At 43.6% G+C, this 18,568-nt stretch overlaps 1 protein-coding gene and 1 long non-coding RNA gene across 2 annotated transcripts in view; one reads left to right on the top strand and one right to left on the bottom strand.

Moving 5' to 3' along the window:
* Nucleotides 1–6,824, bottom strand: part of LOC131899178 (uncharacterized) — a 47,087-nt gene extending 40,263 nt beyond the window's left edge. Inside the window, exons 1-3 of the long non-coding RNA XR_009376066.1 lie at nt 5,249–6,824; nt 4,342–4,493; nt 1,591–1,830 (exon numbers count right to left, since the gene is read on the bottom strand). This is a non-coding gene — a long non-coding RNA (uncharacterized LOC131899178). The remainder of the gene's footprint in view (nt 1–1,590; nt 1,831–4,341; nt 4,494–5,248) is intronic.
* Nucleotides 833–18,568, top strand: part of Hdac8 (histone deacetylase 8) — a 220,794-nt gene continuing 203,058 nt past the window's right edge. Inside the window, exons 1-4 of the mRNA XM_059250571.1 lie at nt 833–1,270; nt 1,795–1,847; nt 6,235–6,365; nt 9,032–9,173. Of these exons, the coding sequence (XP_059106554.1) occupies nt 1,040–1,270; nt 1,795–1,847; nt 6,235–6,365; nt 9,032–9,173 (557 nt within the window). The 5' untranslated portion in view covers nt 833–1,039. The remainder of the gene's footprint in view (nt 1,271–1,794; nt 1,848–6,234; nt 6,366–9,031; nt 9,174–18,568) is intronic.

Raw genomic sequence — 18,568 nt, 5'->3', positions numbered from 1 at the left:
CCTATCATAGAACAATGCAAATGTTTAAAGCAAGCTAGAATTTAAAGAAGTTACATATGTGGACTTGTTTCAGAGGCCTCAGTAGGTCAGGTCAGGAGGTGTGAGTGTTGGGGGTCTGGGAACTGACCAGCTAGGCTTAGATCATGGAGGCATCCAGAAACCCCAAACTTCTGGTGTTAATAACAAACAACACTACCTGAGGACACACTAACACCCTGCACACAAAACCTAAAACACTCTCTCACCATTGTTTAGCTGCAGAAGCAAATGAAAGGAAATTTGGGAGGGAGAGCAGGGAGGGGAGTTGAGTTTTCCAACTACTGGGGAGACATCCTGCACTTTCCACCACCTGAAAGCTCCAGGACGCGGACGTTTTTCTTTGGTTAGATTCTACCCTGCAATTTCCACAATCTCAGCCAGTTTCAGGAAGGTGAGAGCTGATTTGTCACAGTGGATTACTGGTGAAATTGTTAGCTCTTGATGGACAGTGATGAAAAGCAGTGAACTAAAATCGCAGCACAGAATTTGCTGTCTTAAGTTTTTCAAACCATTTGGTACATTAATCCCACAGCCTCTCAAAGCCCATTCTTTGTATAGTCAGCTGATGTAGCTGGGTGGTGGTGGGTCCTATGTAGTTATTAAAAAGTTAAACATTTAAATGGTGATATTTGCAGATTGGACACTTAATGAGTTGAGGCTCCCTTTTAGCGCCAAAACTTGAAACTACAGCTTTTAGTTTAGTTGGGACTCTTCCGCTACCTTACTCCCTTAAAACTACATCTCCCAGCATGCTCTGAAGCTGGTCTGACCTCATTTCAAATGGCCCCGTAGGGCAACAAGGCTGGTTAGTTTTGACCGTGCTGCTTGTGCCATGAAAAAATCGATCCCAATTGGCAGCCATTTGGGCTTTTATATCTGTCAAGCCCCTTTTTTGAACTGTGGTCATTAAATGAAGGGATCTGGTCTGGGAGGGCCCATCCATCCCCGCAACTGGACGAGGGACCAAGCAAACTGTCTCCGGCAATCTAAATAAGAGGGAATGTTGACCAGGGAACACCGCTGGGGCCGATCTGAGGAGCAGGAACCGGAGCCCAGGCTGAGTCCGAAAACTGTCGGATCCAGACTTTGGCTTGGGGACGGTTGGAAGTGGGAGATGGAGATGCCAGAGGAACCGGCCAATAGTAATAGTGGGCATTCGCTACCCCCAGTTTATATTTATAGTCCCGAGTATGTCAGCATTTGCGACTCCCTCGCCAAGGTCCCCAAACGGGTAAGAGAGGTCTGGATGAAAGACCATCGTTTTGGGGGATGGGGGTGGGGGTGTGAAAAGGGGAGCACAATTAGGAAGCCAGGAAAACTGGACTAAGGGATACCTTCAGCAAAAATTTTACTAGCAGTTTCAGGCACACCAAGCTGAAGCAGAAGGAAGTGGTTACCTTTGGGGAGCGCAGCGGGGCTGCCAACGTATGGGTGGGGGTGGAGGCGGGGGAGGGGGAAGGAATGGTGAAGTGGTGACCGTAGTTTCTAATGGGAAGGGTTCATTGAAGCCCTCAACCACAAGCTGTTGGGAGAGAGTAGTCCATCACTTACCTTAAGTAAGGCTGGAAGCTTCCGTCTTGGCGATTTTGATACTTTGTATCTGTTTTGTCTTAAGTGTATCCCAACTCTTAAAGTGAAAGAAGGGAGAAGAGATACAGTTGTTAGTTCTTCCCGCAGGACGTTGTTAATGGAATTTCAGTAAATTGAACCTTGAAGAGACTCTTCTGCCTTTTTTCTTTTATGCTGACATTTCAGGCCAGTATGGTCCACTCTCTGATCGAAGCATATGCCCTGCATAAACAAATGAGGTAAGTATGTTGACCTTTCTGAACATGGTCACCCATGAAGCCAGGTTTGTTCATAGCCTTAATAAATACTCCATCTTGTAGTGAGACTAACCAGGGGAGAAATGGTACTTTAAAAAAAAAAAAAGCCTTTATGGGAGTGTTCATTATATGTCTGTAACTCAGGAAAAGGTTTTGAAGAATTGACACTTGGAAAAGGTACCCAAGCAGTCACTATCTGGAAGAAGGGATTTTGTTGCTAAATAAGCACTTGTCAGATGCTTAGATCTATCTGATGTGGGTGGAGAGGGGTTAAGCAGGGAAGTGTTCAGTTGTTATTTTATATTTGGTTTAGGTTTTGTTTTATTTGTTTTCTAAAGCCGGATTTGAGGATGTGGGTTCAACTTGAGACCTTTAGATATGCTACTCCACCATCACACCAAACTTTAACCCAAGGAATCTGTTGAAAACAAGCGAGAACTTAAGAGCTAGCTACATACTTCTCAAAAACAAACAAACCAAAACTAAGCGTTCTGTTGATTGCCAAGTCTGTATTTAATGTCATAAATGCAACTATTATGGACCTGGCACGTGGCAAATCAGGTTTTCTCATGACTAACCAACTCGGTGAGTGGCTATATCATCTAATGTTTCATTTCCCTCCCAGAAAGCAATATAATAGTTTTCAGATTTTTTTCCTTAGTTAAGTAATTTTTAGTGTGTACATTCAGTTTTTGGTGTTTCAAGACAAGATTTCTCCATGTAGCCCTGGCTGTCCTGGAATTCTATCTGTAGACCAGGCTGGCCTTGAACTCACAGAGATCCACCTGCTTCTGCCTCCCAGGTGCTGGAACTAAAGGCGTGTTCCACCACCACCAGGCAGTGTGTACATTCTTTAGGAATGTTTTGCTGTTGCTGTTTTGAGACAAGGTCTCTGTCGTAGCTCTGTCTGGCTAGGAACTATTATGTCAGCCAGGCTGGCCTTGAACTTACTAAGATCAGCCTGCCTCCATCAAAAGGTATGCATCACCAAACCTAGCTAGGAATGTTTTTCTATCATTGCTTAACTCCTGTGTTTGTCAAGATAACTACTGGCCTTTCCTTAAAGGATTTTAACACTTTTCTGAGCCAGGTGGTGCAGGAACAAAAGAGCTGCAAAGCTACGCTTTGTAACTTAGCCAGACTGTCTCAAAATAAAAATTGTAAAGGGCTCGAGGATATTGTTCAGCAGGTAGAACACTTGTCTAACATCCATGAGGCCTAGGTTCCCGCCCACAAAATTAACATTGAAAGTCTTTTATTGCAAACAAGATGTTAAAGCAAGACATAAGGAGAGGCTGGCAGCATTCTTTAGTTGGGGATTCCGGGAAATACATGGGAAGGTACTCGAAGAGGGAACATTCAGAGAGGCTGGGAATATAATCCAATATGACTGTGATTGTGAAAAAAACTGAGACTGGGTCTCTACATAGTCCAGGCTGCCCCAGAACTTGATATGGGAGACCAGGCTGGCCTTGAACTCACAGAGATCCACCTGCCTCTGCCTCCTGAGTGCTGGGATTAAAGGCATGCGCCATTATACCAGGCTTCTTGATATTTTGATTTTAAACATTTTAAAAATATTTTTAATTTTTAATTAATTAATTGGAATAATTTATCTTAATGTTTTATTACCTTGCATTTCTTTCTTTTGACGGGTGTTGAATGGTGAGGGGTTGGTCAGTGAAGTGTACGTGTGGAGGTCAGAGGACGACCTGGCAGGAGTTGGTTCTCTCCTTCCACCATGTGGGTCCTGGGATTGAACTCAGGTCATCAAACTTGGCAGCAAGTGCTGGTACCTGCTGGGCCATCTTACTGGCCCTAAGATTTTTATTTTAATGGACAACTTTTTCACTTCTCATGGTATAGACGTGTACTTGAACAAAAAACAAGGATCCTTGATTTTTGACTGTATATTTAACTTTTGAAGTTGAACCACAAGATTTCAAATACCTTGGTTATACTAGTTGCCTAAATATCCTTACCTGTATTAATTCACAATAACCTCATGGCTCTACTCCCATTCAGAAAATATACATGGTTACCTCTTTGTGGCTAGAATAGCGCTCCTTCAATTTGAATGGGCAGTCATCTTGTTAAGATTGATACTAAGCCAGGCGGTGGTGGTGGTGGTGGTGGTGGTGGTGGTGGTGGTGGTGGTGGTGGTGGCACACACCTTTAATCCCAGCACTTGGGAAGCAGGGGCAGGCGGATCGCTGTGAGTTTGAGGCCAGCCTGGTCTACAAAGTGAGTTCTGGGACAGCCAGGGCTGTTACACTGAGGAACCTTGTCTTGAAGAACCAGTGTGTGTGTGTGTGTGTGTGTGTGTGTGTGTGTGTGTGTGTGTGTGTGTGTTCGTGTGTGTTCGATCTTATTAGAATACAAATTGTGGTTCATTGAGCTCTGCCTTTCTAAGAAATGCATGCCATGCTGCTAGTGTGTTGACTACCTGTTCGGTGGCAAGGGCTGGGGAACTTACCTGCAGCAGAATCCAGAAGAGACAACAGGACTCAGCAGGTTCGAGGCCCCAAATCCCATGTAACTTGCTTCCTTCCTTCTCTCATTTCCTCCTTTTCTCACTGCGAGGAGCAGATTGAGAGGTTCTAGCCATTTGGTCCTTCTGTCCTTCCCCTGGGAGACAAATGGAAGAGACCAAGTAATAGAAACTTGATGTCTGAGGACACTGGAGAGAGGAAGCAGGAAGTAGGAACATTTGCTGTGCAAGCACTAGGACACAAGTTCAAATCCCCAGAATCCACAGGAAAAGCTGGGTTGTGTCACACATACATGTAACCCCAGTGTCTTGGCAGGGGTAGACAAGAGTCAGAAGAATTGCTGGGGCTTGCTGATCACCAATGTAACTAACTCCAGGTTCAGATTCAGTGAGAGACTGTCTCAAGTGAATAGGGGTGGGAGTTAGAGAGCAGGATGTGTGGCATCCTTTTCTGGCCTCTGTGCATAGACAGGCTTGCAAAACCCCATGCATATGCTCCCATACAGCACCACCCCCATAAATAAATACTTTCTACATCTGACTTCTCGTTTTTTTCATTTTTTTTTGAGACAGTGTCTTATAGAGCCCAGTTTGGTGTGGAACTTGTTGTGTATCCTAGGCTAGCCTCACACTCACGATCCTCATGCCTCTCAAGTGCTCTGATTACCGACATTTGCCACCATATCTCACGTGTTATCTTTCTACTGCCTTTTTCCGCAGTGTCGTGCAGATGTTAGGCAGCTGTTGCATTAACTGCGTGCCATCCCCAGCCCAGTTTCCCTACTTTGTACTCTAATATTGATGATAGCTGTCCAGGAAGGTTTGTATATAAGTCCACTAAGTTGACCCATTTTACAAATGAGAAAGCTGAGGTACAGAAGAGTCAACTCACCTGAAGTTAACAGAAGCAGTAAGTACAGAGTGAGGGAAGGAATCCAGTTCTCGGGCTCAGAATTCTGTGTGATAACCCAGCTGCCTATTAAAATAGACACACAGGGATGAGGGGGACAAAGCTCGGCCCCGAAACTAACACGAGTGACTACACATCTGACTGAAAGGATTACCTAGTCCAAGCAGAAACTCACTCAAATGTAAACGGCTTTGCTGCTTTGTTGATGAGATGTAACTCACAGAGCGAAGTTGATATTTCAGTCTTTTAAAAATAGGCTTTTATGATTACTTATTTTGTGTGTATGAGTGCTTTGCTTGTATGTGTGTGTGTGCATGTGTGCCTGTTACCTGTGCAGGTCAGATGAGAGGGTCAGATCTGGAACTGGAGTTATGCATGGTTGTAAGTCACCAGGTGGAGTTGGGAACTGAACCCCAGTCCTCTCTCTGCAAAAGCAGCAAGTTCTCTTAACCCCCGAGCCATCCCTCCAGCTCCAGAGTCTTTTAATTTTTAAAAAAGTATATATATTAGGGGATGTGCGTGCCACAGAGCACACACGGAGGTCGAGGGCACCTTGCCGGGGTAGTCAGTTCTCTCCTCCACAACATGGGCCCCAGGGATTAAACTCAGGTTGACAGTCTTGATGGCAGGTGCCTTACCCACTGAGCCATCCTGCTGGCCCTGGGTTAGTGAGTGTGGCTAAACCAGGGACCTTGATGCATGAGCATCTGTTTGAGTAAAATATAATTTTTCAGTTCTGTTCCCTACCTAAAAACTAAAGGACAAAGTTGTCTTCTTGTCTCTTATTAGTGGGGTCAGTATCATAGGAAGTGAAGACTGGGCCATGCAGTGGAGGACATGGTGTGTTTATGACTTCACTGGACCCAGAAGCTGGGACTTGTCTTTTCTCTTCAGTCTGTTGGCTGCTGTTTCCAGCACCTTGCATCTGGGCCTGACTCACTCCCCTCTGTTCGCTCTGTTATTATTAGGATAGTGAAGCCCGAAGTGGCCTCCATGGAGGAGATGGCCAGCTTCCACACTGATGCCTATCTGCAGCATCTCCAGAAGGTCAGCCAAGACGGTGATGAGGATCACCCAGACTCCATAGAATATGGACTAGGTAAGGTTCTCTCCGGCAGCAATGGGGGATCAATAGACTGCACCTGCAGATTATGTTACTTAATTTGTCACTCTATGTTTATGTATGTTGTAAGTATGTATGCTTGTGTGTGGTATGCATTTGTCTGCTGGTACACAGATGGTTCAAAAGGCCAACACTGGGTGTTTTTGGTTTTTTTGAAACAGGGTTTCTCTGTGTAGCCCTGGCTGTCCTAGAACTCCCTCTGTAGACCAGGCTGGCCTCGAACTCACAAAGATCCTCCTGCTTCTGCACCACCACCACCTGGCTCTGGGTGTCTTCTTTAATCACTCCCCACTGCTGTGGGATGTCCTGTATGCTGTAAATATATGTTTCTATGATTGATTGATAAATAAAATGCTGATTGGCCAGTAGCCAGGCAGGAAGAATAGTGTAGGCGGGATAAGGAGAGAGGAGAATGCTGGGTGGAAGAAGGCTGAGGCTGAGGCAGAGAGACGCTGCCAGCTGCCGCGAGGAAAAGCATGATGTAAGAAACAGGTAAGCCACGAGCCACGTGGCAACTTATAGATTAATAGAAATGGGTTAATTTAAGATGTTAGATCTAGATAGCAAGAAGCCTGAGCCATGAGGCCAAACAGTTTAAATAATATAAGCGTCTGTGTTTATTTGAGTCTGAGTGGCTGCCAGTCCGGGCAGGACTGGAGATAGTTCCAGCTACACCCCACCTTAGTTTTTGGGTCTCTTACTGAAGCTTTGACTAGGTTGGACAGCCAATGATCTCCAAGAATCTACTTATCCCCACTCCCCCAGTGCTAAGGTTACACATTCATGCCTCCTGTGCCAGCCTTTACAAGGGTGCTAGGAATCGGAACTCAGGCCCTCATCCTGTGTGCCAGGCATTTTACTTACTGAGCTACTTCCCAAACCCGTAATACTTTTTCTTTTCTTTTCTATCCTTATTTTAAATTGTATGTGTATGCGTGTGTGCCTGAGTGTATGTATGTGTACCACGTGTGTGCAGTGCCAGTGGAGGTCAGAAGAGGCCTTAGATCTCTTGGAACTGAAGTTATAGATGGTTGGGAGCTGCCACGTGTGTTGTAGAATATTATTTTAAGGTGTGTTGCATTCTTTTATGTTGCATTTGTTTCACTCTGTGAAGCTGTGTTACTGTGCCTGTCTGAAACACCTGATGGTCTAATAAAGAGCTGAACAGCCAATGGCAAGGCGGGAGAAAGGATAGGCGGGGCTGGCAGGCAGAGAGAATATATAGAAGGAGAAATCTGGGAAGAGGGAAGCTAGGAGCCATAGAAGGAGGAGGACCTCAGGGGCCAGTCACCCAGATACACTGTAAGCCACGGAGTACGAGTAAGATTTTCAGAAATAAGAGAATGGGAAAAGCCCAGAGGCAAAAGGTAGATGGGATAATTTAAGTTAAGGAAAGCTGGCTAGAAACTAAGCCAAGCTAAGGCCGGGCATTCATAATTAAGGATAAGCCTCCATGTGTGATTTATTTGGGAGCTGGATAATGGGCCCCCCAAAAGAGCCAAAACAACCAACAACACACGTGGATCCTGGGAACTGAACCCAGGTCCTCTGGAAGAGCAATAAATGCTCTTAACTGCTAGCCATCTCTCTAGCCCAATACTTTTAAATTAAGAAATAACATAACTGGTGCACGTGTGTGTGTGTGTGTGTGTGTGTGCGCGCGCGCGCATCTGTGTCTCTCTGTCTGTCTGCCTTGTCTGTCTGTGTCTCTGTGCCTGTGTGTGTGTGTGTTATTAAGGTGAAAGCCAGGGCCTTGGATATGCTAGCCAAGCACTCTGCCTTAGCTCTATCTCTAGCCCCAACTGTTCACTTTAATCCCTCAGTTTAGTCATACCGTGTACACTATATGAACTGAACAGAACTGAAGATGAGCCTGATGGAGAAGAATCCTTTCGATGTTGAGATTCTAATGGCAGCACTTAGATCTACTCTGGCTATATCCATGCCAGGTCAGCTGTTCTATAATCACAGGTTTTAAGTATAGATTTATTTGGTTTGAGTCTTTTATATTTTTTTTGAGACAGAGTCTCACCGTATAGCCCTGGCTGGCCTGGAACTTGTCTGCCTCTGCCTTCCAACTGCTGGGATTAAAGGTGTGTGTCACCATGCATGGCATTAGGTAAATATTTAAATTCTGGCTAAGTTTCCTACCTTATCAACAGATGCACTAAAAATAATCACAGTGAATTGTCAACAGCATAGTCTAGAATAGGTGTGTCCAACTTGTAGCTCGTGGGCCACATGCTTACCCAGAGAGCTATGAATGGGGCCCAACACATTTGTAGTGACAGCAACATACTGTGATGTCAAAGGTTAGGCTAGGCACCCCTGTTCTAGAGAAACTGCGTGGGTTAGTAGAAAGACATTAGCTTAGCAATCAAAAGACCTGGTCCCAGGCCTGGTTCTATGTGACCCCTGGCCAAATGCATCCCCTCTTGGGCCTTGATTGACTGCTGGTGGGATATGAGAAGTTCATCTTGATGGCTTTATCCTTTCTAGCACTAACATTGGAAAGCCTTCCTTCCCTAACACTGGAGATGATTTTAGCACAGAAGCTTCTTAGACCATGCTGTTGTCACGACTTAACCTATCCTTCCTTCCCCAGATCATCTTTAACAGGCTTTTCTGGGTTCTGCCCCCAGGTTACGACTGCCCCGCCACACAGGGGATATTTGACTATGCAGCAGCTATAGGAGGGGCTACAATCACAGCTGCCCAGTGCCTGATCGACGGGAAGTGTAAAATAGCGATCAACTGGTCTGGAGGGTGGCATCACGCAAAGAAGTAAGGAAATGGCTTTTCTGCTTTCTAACTCCTTCCTTGGTCAATTTCTCAGTTAGATAACCTTGTACACTTGTTATACTGACACTTCTGGGAACCACCTATGTGTCTAGCATTTTATAAGGTGTTCGGAAAAGATGCAAGAGAGCTAGATGACCTAATAGAGTGGAAAGCACTCCATTGAAAGTCAGGGCATCTGGGCTGTATGCCTAGTTTCCCTGCACACTTGGCCAAACCTCCCTAGGCTCCAGTTTCTTTATCAGTCAAGGGACAGGGAAAAGGATGTAACTAGACAACCTACAGTGCTTGGAAATCCCGTCTCGGGGACTTGGCTCTAGAAACGGGAACAGAACTGGACTAGTTAGAAGATAATATAAATTATGACACGAAGGGAATATGTCTAGTATATAAGATGAATAGACTGTCAGTACGGAGAAATTAATCATGGAAGTCTTGGGAGAGGTGCGTTTCAGAGCTCATACTTGATATAAGTAAGAAATGGGTTTTTGAATAAGTAGATCATTGATGAGAATAGACAGAACAAAAGGCTTCAAAATAATCAAGGAGTCTTTCACTATGTCCAAGGAAAGTGGTAACATGGCTATCTATCTCTAAGGAAAAGGGGGCTCTTCTTAGGTACTGCTTGCTTAGACAAAGAAAGGCCTTTTAGAATCTTGTGTTTGTGTGTGTAACTTCCTACTCTGACAAGAACCTTCCACATCTGGCATCTCATGTGCTGGGTTAGTAGTGCTTAATACTTCTAGGGGAGGGGGATCTCACAACTGAATCTATTTATCAATGTGCTGCCTGGGGAAAGAACGCAGCTGTCTTACTGACTGCCAGTGTATCATTCGCAAATCAGCGAGAGCAGCCAACCGAGACCTTGATCTTCAGTCAAAAGAAAACAGCATTGGATTCTTTCAGACTGAAAGGCACCACAATTTTAGCATATGCAAATTTACATAATAGTATGGTGTTCTTTTCCAAATGGACAGATTTGCTGGCCAAAGAAGTCCTTGTAAAACTAAATAACTACAATCTCCTGCCTAGACAATAGAAAACTGATGTTTTAGTAATGATTTCACATGGTCTTAAACAAAGAGAACAGCCTGCTTTTGTTAACTTTTTTTTTTAAGTTTGAAATTAAAACAAGATTTTTTCTTATTAAAGCTGAAGAATGAAGAGACGAGCAGAACTCTCTGCATCCAGGCCTTCTCTGTCCTTTGGGCATGGGGAGTAAGGAAGCCTTGTGCTTTCACCAAGAATGCCTGCCTGCTCTGGCAAGCGCGCCGTCATTTCCCAAGGTTCCATTTGCTGCGGAAGGGCTTGGGTCACTTTCGGACCTTGCCACCTCTTAGCCCTGGCTTTCTGCCAAGGGCTGTCCATTCTAGCGGGGCCAGCCGTGGCTGGCGGGCTGTAAGCAGGTGTGAAGGTGCTCACATGCCATTACCTGTTGAAGACAGCTGTCAGCTGCTCCCGTCTCGAAACACACAGACCGGTAGTGAATGTAGATTATAGTTTCTGGGGATTGACTTCATTCAGGTCTGAATTCCAGGGTGTGCTGACACAAGTAGATCCTCTCTGAAGTAGGCAGGACCACAGGCTTATAAACTTACACGAACCTAGGTGCTACCTATTATTGTTACTGGAAATTCTGGGGAGCCCAACCTTGAGTGTCACATGTTACTGGGCAAATTGGGTCTCCTCTTGGAGACCCATTAATTAAACTTTTTGGGTTTTTTTTTGTTTTTTTTTTTTTTTGGTTTTTCGAGACAGGGTTTCTCTGTGTAGCTTTGCACCTTTCCTGGATCTCGCTCTGTAGCCCAGGCTGGCCTTGAACTCACCAAGATCTGCCTGGCTCTGCCTCCCAAGTGCTGGGTTTAAAGGCGTGTGCCACCACCGCCCGGCCTAATTAAAGAATTTAAGATTAGACTCGGCTAGGCATAGTGGCATACGCTTTTAATCCCAGTGCTCAGGAGACAGGCGGACAGACCTCTTCTAGTCCTGCTAGGGCTACACAGTGAGATTCTATGTTTAAAAACTAGATAGGCTCAGCAGGAAGGTCAATGACACTGACAATTTTATTAGTCTTTAAAAGAAAACCCTTAAGGCAGGCAAGCTATAAATCTTGGTAGCTGCCAGGGAGCATGAAAAAGAGGAAGAGAGAAAACTCATGCCTTTTGTAAGCCACCACATGGCAGAAATGAAGGGCTGGGAGTCAGAGGGAGGAATAACTTCAGAGAAAGAGTGAGAAAGCCCAGAGCATCTGAGGAGGCATGCGTGGGAGGGAGATAGAGTGGGGTCTCTGGGAAGGAAAAGAAAAAGCACAACCTCTCATTAAGGGAGTGAATCATTCCTCTCCCATTTATTTAGCATGCCTTTAGGTGGGCTCTGGGCTTTCCTTAATTAACTCTTGTTGGACTGTTAATTTTCCACCCAGAGACAGAGACAGAGCTTAGGGTCTGGTTTCTTATCTCCACCAGATGTCCTAACAGTATCTGTTCTGAAGATGATACCCTGACATCAGTTAGGAGATAGGCTGAAATTAGGGACTGGGTGGACCCCATTTCCATCATGAAAATCCAGAGATCAATTCCAAAGCTCCTGAGTGTCTGGTCTGGAGTTCTGCTCACACCCACACGTAGGAGATAAGAAAGCAGAGCTCCCTTCTGGCATCTGGACATTCCTGGAACTGCTGCTGTAGGAGCCCTGCCCTAAGCTGCCTGTCAGGTCTGTTTTCATTGTCCCGTTCTCTTCATTACAATCACACTATCTGTTTAAACCCCAGATACATGCACAGATTCCTAGATTCTGTGCAGTGGGTAAACACTGTGTGGCAAGCCCATGGTTTTATCTTTAGTAACTGGAGGTAGGGGAATTGAAGTAAAGTATATTTCTCCCCACAGAACTGAAAAAAAAATCTTTGATTTGAAAATATTCAGATGTTGACAGGGTTCTGGTGGAACTGGCTTCTTGAAAACTTTTGGTAGTGTTGAAAGTGGGAAATGTGTTCATACTTGTTGACCCAGTAACAATATTCTTAGATTCTATTCTGATGAAATAACCCAATCCTGCCATCAAGAAATTGATATCTTGGGGATGGTACAGCCAATCACTGCGTTTGAAAGTTAAATAAGAGTGATTGTAGAAAAGCCTGCAGACAGTAATGCAGAAGTGCTGGGGCTCCTAACTCTTAGGTGTACCAAGCTAGGATAAAGAAAACAGTGGCATGAGACAGTCCCTTCCCGACGAGACCAATTCTAAGTTGAATGGATTGGGACAGAAGCATTAGCAAAGAGCAGGCTAGCTGCCTGTTAGGCTGAGCTGGGACTAAACCCCTCGTTCCTGCCTTCATTCTCTCTCAGTGGCAACACAGGCGAGCTGGCCAAGTCCAGTGAGTCAGTTGCTACACAAGATCCAGGCCTGTCGGCAATGGGGTAGAGCACACGGCAACCGTATCTAGGAGGAAGCAGGGGGCTCCAGGCATTTTTATTACTCGCCATGTGTTTTCTCCCCTCGGTACCCTGTCCTATGTCTCCACCATCCCCCTCCAGAAACTCCTTATTCAGTAGCTCAGGATGCTGTCATCATCAGCCATCTGGGCTTCTTCAGTCTCATTAATAGCAAGGTTTCAGTGTATATAAGAAAATGAATAAAACGATTTTTCTCTGGCTAATCAATTTTTATGCAAACTCATAGCCCAACCAAGAACCTAGAAGAGATGGGGAGGGGCACTTATTCCTTTCCCAACACAGACAGCTGAACAAAACTGTCATTGGGGCTGACGCCCTACAAACTCCTACCTTCTTCCTTAAATATCTGCAGCTCCAGCTTTCCGTGTGAAGGGTACTTTTACTGACAGCATCCTAGGAGTTAAGTAGCATTTCTTTGATTTCAATTACTTGGTTTCCTCCGTACAGTGCTGTGGGTCAAGCGCCACCTGCTGGCAGTCAACTGTTATGGTCTCTTTCCTCCCCCCCCCCCCCCCCTTCTCTGAGTAACTCTGGCTGTCCTGGAACCCGCTCTGTTAGGACCAGGCTGGCCTGGAACTCGGATATCCACCTGCCTCTACCTCCCAAGTGCTGGGCTTAAAGGCATGTGCCACCACCGCCCGGCGACATAGATCTTATTTTCATTTTATTTCTTCTGGCCTCAAGCTTTCTTTGTAGCCAAGAATGACCTCGAACTACTGATCCTCATGCCTCTACCTCAAGGGCTGGGGATGCACCAGCATGTCTGGTTTCTGCAGTGCAGAGTCAAACCCAGGGCTTCCTGCATGCTGTACAAGCACTGTAGCAACTGAGCTCTAAAAGTTTCAGTGCTGGAATTGAACCTAGGACCTCATGCATGCTAGGCAAGTGCTCTATCACTGAGTTACATTCCCAACCTGGGATTTCATTTTCATATGCCCTAAAGTCTATATGTACATTTAAGATGATAAGTCTTATCTGGACACACTGCTTAGTATTTTATCCATGTATTTAATCAAATAGTTTACATTGATTTCAAAGAGGCATTTCTACTGGAATCTCTCTTTTTGTTTGTTTGTTTGTTTGTTTTTCGAGACAGGGTTTCTCTGTGTAGCTTTGCGCCTTTCCTGGATCTCGCTCTGTAGACCAGGCTGGCTTCGAACTCACAAAGATCCACCTGCCTCTGCCTCCCGAGTGCTGGGATTAAAGGTGTGCGCCACCACCGCCCGGCTTGGAATCTCTTTACTAGTTAATCTATACTGATATTTTCCCTCACCAAATGACCACTTTCGAATTATAGTCTGTCAAGTATGTGTCCATAATGTTTTAATTATCTTTTTCTTTCATCTCCTCACAATCATATGGACATAGTTTCTCCATGATTTGGACGAGAGGGAAGCATTAGGAACATCAGATTGTGTTCTCGTTTGAATGGAGTCTGAACAGAGTAGGAATGTGTAGCTGAGAAGCAGTATGGAGGTCACAGATGGAAAATTAAAGATGGAAAGGGGTCTAGAAGATGGCTCAGCAGGTAAAGAGTGTGCTATGCAAGCATGAGAACCAGAGTTGAGATCCAAAAAACTCAGGTAAAAGCTGGGCAATTCTGGTGGCTTCCGGTAATCCCAGCACTAAGAGGCAGAGACACGGGCTTGGATTCCCAGGGCAGGCTGGGTAGCTTAGACTAGCCAGAATTGATGAGCTCTGGGTTTGAGAGAGCCTGCCTCAATAAATGAAAATAGAGAGTAATCAAAGCTGTGCAGGATGCAGCTGTTTCCACTTTGTCCATGTGCCCATGACCAATGCTTAACCATGTGGAAGAATGAGGAATGTCCAGACAAAAGTATCCAGTTAGTACTCAAGACTCCATGTAGGACAGAAGTTTTAATGGGGATCAGCGCCTACTGATAAACGTACTTTATATTGCTGGTATGACACAATTCTTTACTTTTGTTTTTTGAGATGGGATCCCACTGTATGGGCAAAGCTGCCCTAAAACTTATGATCCTCCTGCTTCATCCTCCCGAGAACCAAGATCACAAGCGAACACAGCCATGACTGGAGCCCTAATTTCTTGATCTAATTTGCATTGGAGAAAGTGATAAGAAGGATGCATGGTAAGACTAGAAAGGGCTGTTCATTGAGTCCTGTTGTGACAGCTTGTAGCATTCGTACTCTCATCTCCGTAATAAACTAAAGTAGGTGGCAGCTGGATTGAAGAGTTAAATATAAAAAAGCAAGTTACAAAACTATAGTGAATGAAGATCAAGCTTCTCACAAGGACTAGTTTTCTAAGTTTAGGAAGTAATAGGAAATATTCTGAAGGGAAAAGATCGAATCTGACACTAAAAAAATTAAAAACCAATATAACATAAAAGTTTTTAAGCCACTTTAAAAGTAAAAGATAAACACAAACTGTCAAAGCCCAGGTGACATAGATACGACAAAGTGCAATAGGCTTGGATTATTCAAGACACACATGCATTATTTTGTATTAAAAGAAATATGGAAAAAGGACACGAACAGACAATTTACAAAAGAGTTTGAGTGCAATTAGAAGATGTGAGAAAATGTTTATTACTAATCAAAAAATACAAACTAAGACAAGAGCCCTGCCTTCTGTCCCCAGTACTACAGACAAACCCAACACAGGAAGCCTTTTTAAGCCTGTGTTTAAAAGAATGTAAAAAACGGAACATCTAGCAAAATGGGAATAAAGGAATGGTGAACTTACTCCCTGAGATATTATGTATGCTATGATTTGTTTAGCTCTGTTTCTATGTGTGTATTCTTTTCTAAACACTGGGCCCAAGGCCTCCTGCATGCATCACACACAACTCTACCACTGAGCTACGTATATCCCAAGGCCTTGTGCTATTATTTTTAATAGTAATTATGAAAATTATAGGGCATATTAAAAATAATTATATATATTTTAAAAGCAGGACTTAACTCATATGTATATTGTAATTACTTTATCACACACACACAAGGGAACAGGGGGAATGTGTACAGTGGTCATCACACAGTGGCAGAGCTACTCCTGAGTTTTGTTGGTTTTGAGACATCATCTCACTCTGTGGCCCTGGCTGGCATGGGGCTCACTGTGAAGACCAGGCTGGCTTCAACCTAGCAGTAAGAGAAACGGAAATGTATATTTTTCCTCCTGCCAAATTTGAGATGACTCTTGATAATCTATTCTGAGGAAATTAATCCAAAATATGGTAACGGTGTGTATGACGATACTTTCTCATTTATATGACCCCCAAAGGAAGGATATGTAAACAACAATAGGAGAATGGTTAAGTAGCATCCCCCCCTGAAATATTATATACCCATTAAAAATGGTGGTTAGAGCTGGGTGTGGTGGCACACACCTTTAATCCCAGTACAGGGTCTACATAGTTTTAGGACAGCCAGGACTACATAGTAAGACCCTGTCTCAAAAAAGCAAATAAATAAATAAATAAATAAATAAATAAATAAATAAATAAATAAATAAATAAAGGTGGGTAGATTACTGCAGAGCTAGGAAAAAATGCCCTTCATATAATGTCACTTTTGTTTTTAAAGGACAGGGAATTATAACATACATTCACTTAGCTTAGACTCATGTAAAAATTTTGTATACCTGAAAAAAATCTTATAATAAAATAACTAGCTTTGCAAATATGATATGGGTATGTATTTTATATGCATATGCATGAGATAAATTTTAAAACCAAAGCTGGGTGGTGGTACGCATGCCTTTAATCCCAGCACTCGGGAGGCAGAGGCAGGTGGATCTCTGTGAGTTCGAGGCCAGCCTGGGCTATACACAGTGAGTTCCAGGACAGGCTCCAAAGCTACACAGAGAAACCCTGTCTCAAAAAACCAAAAAGAGGGGCTGGAGAGACGGCTCAGAGGTTAAGAGCACCGACTGTTCTTCCAGAGGTCCTGAGTTCAATTCCCAGCACCCACATGGTGGCTCACAACCATCTGTAATGAGATCTGGCGCCCTCTTCTGTGCACATAATAAATAAATAAATAAATAAATAAATAAATAAATAAATAAATCTAAAAACCAAAAAAAAAATTTAAACCAATATGACATGCAAGTTTTTAAGCCACTTTAAAATCTGGGTATAATCAACACTTATCCTCACATATTTTCTGATTGCAGTCATTCATTTACAAACACTAAGCTCTTGCTGTATGTCATATGCTAAGGAGACAAGCATGTAGGAGATTCTTATTATTCAAGGGAAGTGAGATTAGACAAATGGTCACTTAGTGACTCCATTTTAAAGGGGCACTAAAACATGATGTGGCAGTACATACCTGTAATCCCAGAATTTTGGAGACAGAGGCAAGAGGATTGCAAGTTTGAGATCGCCTGAGCTACACAGTGAGGCTCTTGCTTTAAAAAGGGGGAGATGGGTCTGGAAAGATGGCTCAACAGAGTACTGGCTGTTCTTGCAGATTCAGTTCCTAGCACCCAAATGGTGGCTCAAAACGTTCTTAACTCCAGTTATAGGGTATGTGACATCCTCTTCTGATGTCACTGGCACCAGACACACACATATACACATGCAGGAAAAACACTCACACACATAAAAACCAATCTTTTTTGAAAGGTGGGATTTTAGAGTGCATACGGAAGGAACAGAGCTTGATTAGGACACTAGTATAAGTAATGAGAAACCACCATTATTTTGTTTTGTCTTGTTTTTGTCTAGAACTACACACTAGTTCCCCCAACAAACAACATGTCAAGGGTTGATGTATTTTGCTTAAAGTCTATTTTTTTAAACAAAATTGCATGGTATTTCAAGGTGATGTGTTGACTCCTGTGAGACTCTTGAAACATGGTTATTAAGAGCTGATTTGGGCCAGGGTATTCAAGGATTTCACCTGTTTTCCTTCAAGCTTCTCCCTAATCTACTTAGTATCCCAAACAGCCTCTTCTGAACTAACTTAAAAATCATGGTCCTTATTTATTTTCTTCTTTTTCAATTGTGAATTATCCTACTGTATTGATGTTTTCAATTTTGTGTGCTCACTTCCTGATATCCTGCATTTTATATAAGATGTATAGCTTTACATGGAAATAAACTAATATTGAATTGCTAGGTGATGTTTGATGACCTAGAAGACTTAAAATGAACAGATGGGTGTTAGTGCATAACTAAGAGGGTCGCTTAAATCGAGACTGATAGAAAGTGGTCAGTTCACGAGCAAACAACATAGCTTTTGCATTCCTAGGAAGTCCCGAAACCTTTCTACTACTGATGGCAGTAACTCAGTAATGGAGCATTATAACTTAATGGACTGCAACGGTGATATATATATAATCTATGGTATATATGTGAGATCTACATATGAGAATTGCATGAAATCTGTTTTGGGTGGAGTCTGGTGTACTTGTGAGTACTACGTCATAGTGCAAAATGTCATGCCACTATAGAATGGAACGACTGTGAACTCTGAAGACCTGCATGTAATCCAGGCTCTGCCACTTGGTAGGTGTGTGTAATCTCAGGGTTATTTCAGGAAAGTGTGTGCAGAAGCACAGAGACAGAAAAGTCATGGGGACTGGTGAGGTGTGGGTTCCTGCAGACCAGTCGCCAGAGAGAGGTACTGGGAGGATCTTTATATGCCAAATTACATAGCTTGGACTTTGTCAACTTGGTCCTTTTGGTTCTTAATTGTCTTTGTCCTTGAACACCTCAGAAAATCTAGTGAAAGCAGTTTCTTTGTCCTTAGAAAATGTACACCACACAAACTTTTCCTTATAATTTCAGAAAGTTTCCTAAAACCTGTTCTGGATGCCAGGCGAAGAACCCTCACTTCAGACACTGAAGAGTCATCAAAAGGAATTTAGCCAAGGTTACATCTCTGTCCGATTTGTATCTTAGAAATAGGACTCTAACTGTAGTTGGCAGATAAATG

Source organism: Peromyscus eremicus, chromosome X, assembly GCF_949786415.1.
Source record: "Peromyscus eremicus chromosome X, PerEre_H2_v1, whole genome shotgun sequence".
NCBI lineage: Eukaryota > Metazoa > Chordata > Mammalia > Rodentia > Cricetidae > Peromyscus > Peromyscus eremicus.
Note: the sequence above shows the minus strand (reverse complement) of the source record. Positions and strands in the feature narration are given on the sequence as shown.